The following is an 8,643-nucleotide window of genomic DNA, read 5'->3' as shown; positions in this document are numbered from 1 at the left end:
TTAGCGATGCACCTTTGAATTGAGCGCTTGAGTCAAAGACCACTCGGATTTGGGAAGGTTTTTTTGGATGGTATACACCGAAAGAAGGTAAATACTAACATTGTTCCTTGCAGTTTAGCGGAGGAGCTATCTCTGCGTGATCATTTTGAAACAGTCTCTCCATAAAGGCTACGAAATCCTTTTCGGGCTTCTTCCGAAAGTGTCATAGAAGTGAATTGAAGCGTTCCACAGCTTGTGAACGATTGTTGGGGAGATGCCGTCTTGGCTGCTTAAACGGAAGTGGAGTGACCCATGAATTTTCCTCATCTTTATAGACTTCCCTGTCCATGATCTGCAGGAAGAGTCTGTCCTCAATAGATGGAGATGTTTTCTCGTCGTCCTTTGTTACCTGAAATAAATCCCATTCTGCTTGTCTTCGAGGTGTATGTTTTACAATAAAATTGTTAGGACATGGGTGGAAGCAAGTAGGCCGACCGTTCTCCATAACATTTGTATGGTAGGCTTGGACGAAGGTAGGTTTATGGACTTTTCCAAGGCACATGTCACCAACAATTACCCATCCTAATTCGTGCCCCAGCCTTTTTACCAATAAGTCCATCTCTTCACTTGGTGAGAGGTTAAGGTCTTTAGTAGCGTTTATGAAAGATGCCCTCCAAGCTCTGAAGGTTTCTGGATTATCATTGAACTGCGTAAGGCCGGTAGACACTAATTCGCGTCTTGCGATGAACTTGACGACATCAGATATTTGATTGTTAGCATACATGTTGTTGTGATACGGGCCGACTTGAAGGATGTAGCTGGGTTGGTCCGAGTGTAGTCAAGCAGCACCCACCTGTCTCCGCTCCCTTGGGGGCTACCTTGAGATGCTGCCGATTGTGGGTGAAGTGGCTTAGAGCGTGGAAATTGTACATTTTTGGATTGCGTAATGGTAGGATTCTGCACACTCTGCATCGACAGGCTGAGTATTGGGTGGCCAGTCATTAAGACTACGTTGTCCCTCTTGCTGTGAGTATGCTCTAGCAGTCTGTCTTTGTTGCACTTTTGGAACGTATACGACTCCGTTATCATCAAACGGTCCATCCAGCACTGGCAATTGCAGATCCACAACGTTATCGGCCTGTTCTGATAAGTAAGCCTGCGTACGTTCCACAGTATCCCCTATGGGCAGCTCTGCTATACTCATATTCCCTCTGCTTTCTAGCTCTACAGTCATTTCCAACACTTCCGCCTTCACTTGTGTGGCTGCAGCTCTTTTTTCCAGCCTTAAAGTCTCTAATGATACCTCAAGCTGTGCTTGTATTTTCAGATCGCTTTCCTTCTTGGCAAATGCTATCTCCGCTTTTGCTGCTTCAGCCTCTGCTCTCGCTATTGCGGCAGCTGTGGTCACTGATGATGAGCCTCGTGAGCGTCTTGATGCGCATGATGCACTAGGTGCATGCCTCTGCGACCCAGCCTCGAAGCTCGGCTTGGACATCGTAGAAGAAAGATCGCTTTTGCTCCCCGCAGTGGAGTGTGAAGACTAGAAGTTGATCGCTGAAGGCTTTTCATTTTACTGTTCTGCCCTTTGTGTCAAACGCCTTGCTCGACTCGACAGTCAGATAAAGCCTCCCAATGACAACAGACTCAAGAGAATAATTTTGAATGCTTTACTGTCATGGGATAATGTAAAACTGTAAAATACAAATAGAGAATTCTAAGCATACAATAATCGATAACATACTCATGTAAGAGAAATAAAGGCTATTTGCATGGCACATAGTCAGTATCCTCTATAATAGCGTTAGCTAGAACAGTTTCCCAAATATATAAAATAAACAACCTTTCTGGTATCTAAAGACATTAAAACAAATATACTATCGCGGATAATATAATGCAGCAGTATTACATACCGAAAGTGCCTCGGAACAACTTAAATCGAGGAGAAATGATAGTGACGACCGCATGGCATCCTAGACTGCTGCTGACACTAGGCTCACATAAATGATGTCATCACATAGGGACTTAGACAAATAACATGCAGTACCCAACTTTGAACAGAAGAGGTCACTAAACTACCATTATTATCAAACCCGTATGCAAACTGTTCATAGGAAACAGGACACCAATGTTTATTAAGGATAAATCCAATATATGAGAATAAATGAGGAAGTGAGGTAATGCTCTGATTCAGACACTTCGGTACACGGAAAATCACAAGACCTAATAGTTGTATTTTCTGCTAAGGTTAGCACTACGTTAGTTCCTTGTTCTTAACATCTGGAACATACTGATATCTGGTACAAACACTTCAAGTCGTAACTCTCAGTGACACTTATTAGTGAGAAACATAATAAGCAGGATATAATGCATAAAACAGTGTGGGATACTAGGTGTGGGACACAGGCAAACCTAAACTCTCACACATGTGAAAGACATAACTTTGTCACAGGTCTTTCAAGTATGTTTGTTTTTGTTTGAATTCGAACATTTCGTATAAGCGTTCCTGTGGCTCAGTGGTCAGAGCATGGCGTTAGCAATGCCAAGATAATGGGTTCAATCCCAGGGATTGCACATACTTAAATTAAAAAAAGGCAGCGGCTATTTGCACTAAGTGTAAGTAGCAATTGATGCTATTTACACTGAGTTTAAATAGTAGTAAGTTCTGTTTACACTAAGTGAAAATAGCAGCATTTCTTAGCGATATGCTATTTACACTAACCAAAAATAGCTGTAGGGCCTATTTTCTTTGAAATTAAGTAGAAATTGTAGTTAGATGCGTTTTACTCATAAATAGTGGCAGATAACGTTACTATTTGCACCTCAGTATTGTTGTGCATTAAACCTTATGCAATAATAGCAGATAGTAAATCATTATTTCCATAAAAATTATTAAAATGATGGCAACTTATTGAGATATTAAAGCCCTATACCTACCCCTAACCTTACCCTACCTAAAGTTTATGAATAAAAATGAATTTTAAGTCTTAAATCAATTTTATTGAAAACAAATGCCTTTACGATCTGTAAAGTAATAAAAAAGGTTAAAGAAGGTTTTCAGCGGGATTAGAACACCAGTCTACCATGCCACTTGAGTCACTGTTTGAAAGGCCATCAATCTTACACTTTCTCTATTCCAATCACATATTGGTGGGTGGAGCTATTAATAGTCTCTACGAACAAGGCGGGCTATTTGTACTCAGTGTAAATAGACACGAAGTTAAAAAAATGTATAGTATAATGCAATGTAAGTCGCTTTAGATAAAAGTGTCTGCCAAATGCATACATGTAAATGTAAATGTAAGTCCATTCAGGGGCGGCGTTTGAGTATGGCAGTTGTCATACCCTAGCATTCAGACAAAACAGTGGACACAAAGTGTGTATAATGATGCTCATTAAAGATAATCAAAATATTTGAGACTGCTGTATATTTCTAGCATAGGCGTCGGAAGCATGTGTATTTTAAAGTGTAAAAACGACACTCACTCACCAACAGCTTCAATGGTGTAGTGAGGGAGATGCGTGACTAGTAATTTTGACACTATTGCGTTGCAGTTCAAATCCACCTTTAGCTTGTCTACATTTCACATCACATATTAAATCATGCTGGCATTTATTTTCAACAAAATGAAGAAACTATTTAAAAAATGCCTTACATGTGTTTAATAATAAAGTGTATGGTAAGGGGTAGTACATTTACGCATTTGGCAGACGCTTTTATCCTAAGCGACTTACATTGCATTATACTAGACATTTATTTCTAGGTGTGTGCAATCCCTGGGAGCGTACCCATGACCTTGACGTTGCGCTTATTGTTTCCCACTGGCTGAGCCAAAGTAAGCCCACATGAGTCAATCACGTTTCTCTCTGGGGCTTACTTTTGACCAATTGTGTTTCTCTACGGGGCTTACTTTTGACCAATCGCGTTTCTCTATGGGGCTTACTTCTGACCAATCGCGTTTCTCTTCTCTGGCTTACTGTGGACCAATCGCTTTTCTCTCCTGTTGCTTACTTTTGACTGATCACCGACCGCTGCGCTGTTATTGTCATCTTTGCAAAAAGTAAGGCTATGGTTTACTTAATTATTGAATAACTTTTCCCATTATTAATATAGAACAAAACATATCGCTACTGATCAGATAAATTAAAATCATCTGCTGTCCGCTAATTAAGCTGCCAACAATGATGTGTGTTTTGTATGCAGTCATGTTTTCTGCCTATGAATGAAAATACTGATAAAAAAATGATGAGGTAAAAGTTTGTGAGGAGTTAGAGTCTCAGAAGAAGAAAAATAAGGGAAAAAACTAGATGAGAAAAAAAGTTTGTGAACAAAAAACAAGCTATATAATAAACTCATTGTTTAAAAAGAAAGCCTAGACTAAAAGTTTAAATTAGTGTAGAGTGGAAGAAATGTAGACTGTGATAGACTGTGTGTGTGTGTGTGTGTGTGTGTGTGCGTGCGTGCGTGCGTGCGTGCGTGTGTTTGAGAGTTGACATTTGAAAGTAAACATCATCAGCAGAACATTCTATCAATGTAAGTCTATGGTATTTTTGGGAAGTTTGATCTGCTGTTTTAGGAAAACCGTAAGTCTGATCCCTTAGAAATGATATAGCAACTCAAGTCACACCAGCCTGAAGATCTGTGTGATCTGTGTGAAATTAAATTATTCCTGGATAAATAAATGTAAAAAAAAAAATAAGTAAAAAAACTGTAATATGGTTTACGTGTAGCTTGTTAAATTATTGTTACACACTAAACATACAGGTATCTTTCAGGTTGCTAGAGGTAATAGTCTCTTTCTGATTTTCATTTCATAAAATGTACGCATACCCCGTTTTTCGCCGCCAATTGGCAACATCAACCCGACTCCTCATGGTGCCATCGCCAGAGTTGAAGTGCCTTGAAAATGTTGAGTCTGGAAGGGCCAAACCGAATGAGCAGGTGCTGGCAGAGGCCAGTACTTTTGTCAGCACAAACGGTGTAGACCCCAGTGACCAGTTTTTAGTACTGGCTCACTGCAAACTTCAGTTTGGGAAGTACCAGGGCCAGAGATTTAGATGGCTCCTGGAAAACTCTCTGGGGTACGCAGTGTATTTGATACTCAGCATTTCAAATGAGATGGCGCAGACAACCCCCCTGTCAGAAAATAAACAACTGTTCCTACAGTACACTTCTCATATTAGAGAGATGGCAGAAGAAGTGGAGAAGTATGAGAGGAAGCAGGAAATGCAAGCTGAAGCCCGGGCAGCTGGAGACCAGGGCTGCTTGATGGTGGAGTTTGGTGACTTCCAGGGCCGGTCCATGAAGGATGTTTATGAGGACCAGAGCAAGGAGGCCAAAGCCCTCATCAGATACCTGGTTAAGGCAGATGCCAGGCCCAACACTAACATGGCCATTTTTAAAAGCTATGTCCTGAAAAGACAGGCTTCTGCTGTGGGCACCAGTGTACGTCAGCCTGCACCTCCATCTGCAACATCCAGTGCTCCTGCACCTCCACCCGTAGCCTCTAGTGCCTCTTCTCCTCCACCCACAGCCTCCACTACCTCTGCACCTCCACCTACAGCAATCCAAACTGGTGTACAGCAGACCGCCACTGTGAAAGCGCTGTTGGCACGTGGCAAACATTTGTCTCCTTCACAGCTGGCCAGAAAACTCCTGTCACCAGTTAAACCCTGTGAGTAGGACTGTGAATATTGAATTTCCCCTACATGTATTAATTTATCGTAATAGCAAACTTGTACACTTGCTGTTTCCAGATCTATCACTGAAGGTCACTTTACCTCCTCCAGCAGAAGAACTCCCAGCCAAACATTTGGCCGGAAGGCAGCTTCTCGTAACTGGTAAGCAAGCACCATCTTTCATACGTTTGTCTCTGTGTATTGTTCGCAGTATTTTGTTTTAACATTTGTGCTCCAGACACTTCCGTTCCCGCTGCTGAAGATGATGCGGAGCTGGTGTTTGCTGCATCACAATGTGAAGCACAACTAAATACAGGTGTGGCATATGACACAAATGCATATATTATAAGTATGTTTTGTGAAAACACACAGGATTATTTAAAAAAAGAAAATCAACATTTTTAAATATGTTTTGTTTACAATACAGAATTACGTCACATCATGCCTCAAGCGGGATGCATTCTTTGAGTGCACTTCTTCAAACATTAAGGATGTCCGAAGGTGTCATTGTATATATTAGCGTTTCCGAACTAACCCATTGTTGAACCATCACCGGATAACTTTTCACACTGCTTGCTTGTCTCACTCACTCTTTAGCTCCCCATGAGCAGACAGGATGGTGGAGATTCATTGTATTAGAAAAACAGTTAAAGTGCCATCTCAAATTTTCTTTTAAAATTAGCATTTTTATCAGGCTCCTATGTTAATGTTAAGCTATTTCACTTGAATGGTAATGAAAAGGACCTATTCATTGCTATAACTGTAAAGAAAAATGACTGAACCGAAATGTAAAAAAGAAAATTCGAGATGGCACTTAGAGGTTTTTCCTTATTGTGTCTGTGGGCATTATACTGAATTGATCACACCTCATCTTCCTTACTCCATTACATCTGATCCTCATTCTCAAAGAGCTGTACCGATTCCATATTCGTATATCAGTGTACATCAATAAAATGTACACTGTGTTCTTTGTTTCTTAACACTACCATTTTCTTCGTTGTTATTCCAAAATATAATCATAATAATTATTAACACTTGTCCAAAATTACTGCTTCGCGTGCTGTTTGTGGGCTGCATTTATGGCATATTACTATCAAATGCAACAGTCATCTTTATATTGTTTTTGTTACTGTTCACTCTGAGGCCTGTGCCGGTCCTTCTTCATGAGCGGAAACAGCAAGAGCACCAGATCTTCCACATCATCAGCCATCGGCTGAGCTTCCAGGCCACTGGAAAGATCATCTTCCACCTTTCCAGCATGAGTGGATCCGGAACACACTATTTAGGGCCAACCTGCGAACCGGCAAGTCAGAACTAGTGTCCCAGCTGAAGCTTTGGTGGCATCCTCCTCAGCCCCTTTAATTCACACTCAGCCGCCCACCTCACCCGACCTCTTCTTCTGTCGGCCCCTTTTCTTATGGATGCCGCTGAAGATGTGGTTAATTCCTCTTGTCTGTGTTCGCCCAGAGTGTGGTAAGCACAGACTGACAGCGGCAGGACTTTACCGTACAGTGCGCAAGGTCTTAGACATCGACAGGTGGTATGACCTTGCCACTGAGTATCTGGAGTGCAAAGGCTGCAAAAAGAAGTATCCCGCCTGGTCTGAGGACATCTTAGGACAGCTGGATATGGGCCACCGCAGTCAGTTTCCAGCTTTGCTGACATACAGGTAATTTATAATGACAATCATTCATTAGTAGGCGCTTTTATTGTGTTATTCTTTTACAAACAGAAGCATTTGCATGATTATACTGTTGTTTCCTTAGATACTCATGTGACAACCGGGTGCTGAGGATGATGAGGGAGAGGACACTGGGCAACAGTGTGACTCAGCTTTACAAGAAGCTAATGGAACAACACAGTGAGGCATGGACACAGCGTGTCCTGCAGTACCTGACTGCCTGCGAACCATTCACAAGGTCCTCCCTTGTGCAACCTCCTGTGTTTACTGAGCCTCCTCTCTTACCTGCCCTACCTAGACCTAAGTGGCTGTTATCCGTGTACGCCAGGGATGTTCTGGGGCGACTGCACGAGGTCAAGGCCAAAATTACATCTGTCTTTGGTTGTGTTCTCAAGATGGACTCCACAAAAAAGGTATCACAGCCCTGTTTATATCAGAAATTTGCCCAATATGGATATATGTGCGCACATAATGAACACAGTTTTTGACCCTTTTATTTTTCCCAATAGGTCACAAAGAAACTTGACGGTGCTGCTTCAGGAACAGCTGCCTGGTGCACAAATGTGGGAAATGAGCAAGGCCAAGTCCTTGTCTCTGTGCTGACAGCCGCCGAGGGACATGGACTGGACTCCGTGGCAGCTGGCCTGATGAAACGCTACCGGAAGGCAGGAGAGGCAGCCCCAAAAGTGATGTACGTGGACAGAGATTGCTGCAGTCAGCACGACCAGTCTCGGGTGAAGGTCATGTTTTTAGAGTGGGCTGAGCTTGAAGTGTGCCTCGACATCTGGCATTTCATGCGGCGATTTGCTGCAGGTGTCACGACAGAGGCTCATCTGCTCTACGGGATCTTCATGGCACGTCTGTCCACATGCATCTTTCAGTGGGATCCAGAGGATGTGGCCTGTACATATGTGAGATATAAAACCCTTTTTTGTCTATTAAACTTTTAGGAACCAGTGCCAGTGATGCACATTTTCAGGCCTATCTCCTTGAGGGCTTGATGCGTTAGAATGATGACCGGATGGAAGACGCCATAAAAGGAGCATCCTCCATCCGGTCATTTGGAAGTGCCATGAAAGAGGCTGTGGACCGGCTTAACCGAACAGTATTTGGGAAGCCCTGGGATGAGCACTATCGCCCTCCTGGAGCATATACAGGCAAGAAATTCATTAATTTGTTATTTTGTAATATTCTACTTTTTATATATTTTGCATTTAATATACTTGACAAAATATTAAGAAAACTTTCTTTTTTCCATTTTATTCTTGTAGGTGAATTGCTGGGTATGGAGTACCTTTACAGCCAGA

General features: G+C 42.1%; 2 protein-coding genes across 4 annotated transcripts; both read left to right on the top strand.

Moving 5' to 3' along the window:
* Positions 1–3,716: 3,716 nt before the first annotated feature.
* Positions 3,717–6,469, top strand: LOC130550336 (uncharacterized). The gene is made up of 4 exons (XM_057327777.1): positions 3,717–5,651; positions 5,734–5,817; positions 5,894–5,971; positions 6,083–6,469. The coding sequence occupies exons 1-4, from the start codon at positions 4,796–4,798 to the stop codon at positions 6,121–6,123; spliced, it is 1,059 nt and encodes a 352-aa protein (XP_057183760.1). The 5' UTR covers positions 3,717–4,795; the 3' UTR covers positions 6,124–6,469.
* Positions 6,470–6,722: 253 nt separating this feature from the next.
* Positions 6,723–8,488, top strand: LOC130550334 (uncharacterized). 3 transcript variants are annotated; one of them, XM_057327773.1, is made up of 4 exons: positions 6,723–7,324; positions 7,422–7,749; positions 7,846–8,190; positions 8,287–8,488. In XM_057327773.1, the coding sequence occupies exons 1-4, from the start codon at positions 7,077–7,079 to the stop codon at positions 8,335–8,337; spliced, it is 972 nt and encodes a 323-aa protein (XP_057183756.1). In that variant the 5' UTR covers positions 6,723–7,076; the 3' UTR covers positions 8,338–8,488. The 3 variants fall into 3 exon arrangements, with proteins under 3 accessions (XP_057183756.1, XP_057183758.1, XP_057183755.1); XM_057327775.1 differs by having other exon boundaries at positions 6,724–7,324; positions 7,846–8,027; XM_057327772.1 differs by having other exon boundaries at positions 6,726–7,324; positions 7,846–8,488.
* The last annotated feature ends 155 nt before the right edge of the window (positions 8,489–8,643 follow it).

Source organism: Triplophysa rosa, unplaced genomic scaffold (assembly GCF_024868665.1).
Source record: "Triplophysa rosa unplaced genomic scaffold, Trosa_1v2 scaffold290_ERROPOS261821+, whole genome shotgun sequence".
In the NCBI taxonomy this organism is placed as follows: domain Eukaryota; kingdom Metazoa; phylum Chordata; class Actinopteri; order Cypriniformes; family Nemacheilidae; genus Triplophysa; species Triplophysa rosa.
Note: the sequence above shows the minus strand (reverse complement) of the source record. Positions and strands in the feature narration are given on the sequence as shown.

What these genes read in the sequence shown, in the direction of transcription:
- LOC130550336 (XM_057327777.1), top strand. Translation starts at nt 4,796, where the DNA reads ATGTACGCATACCCCGTTTTTCGCCGCCAATTGGCAACATCAACCCGA. An exon ending in CCTGTCACCAGTTAAACCCT is followed by an intron (nt 5,652 to 5,733) that starts GTGAGTAGGACT and finishes TGCTGTTTCCAG; the next exon opens with ATCTATCACTGAAGGTCACT. An exon ending in TGAAGCACAACTAAATACAG is followed by an intron (nt 5,972 to 6,082) that starts GTGTGGCATATG and finishes TTTACAATACAG; the next exon opens with AATTACGTCACATCATGCCT.
- LOC130550334 (XM_057327772.1), top strand. Translation starts at nt 7,077, where the DNA reads ATGCCGCTGAAGATGTGGTTAATTCCTCTTGTCTGTGTTCGCCCAGAG. An exon ending in CCAGCTTTGCTGACATACAG is followed by an intron (nt 7,325 to 7,421) that starts GTAATTTATAAT and finishes TTGTTTCCTTAG; the next exon opens with ATACTCATGTGACAACCGGG. An exon ending in AGATGGACTCCACAAAAAAG is followed by an intron (nt 7,750 to 7,845) that starts GTATCACAGCCC and finishes TTTTCCCAATAG; the next exon opens with GTCACAAAGAAACTTGACGG.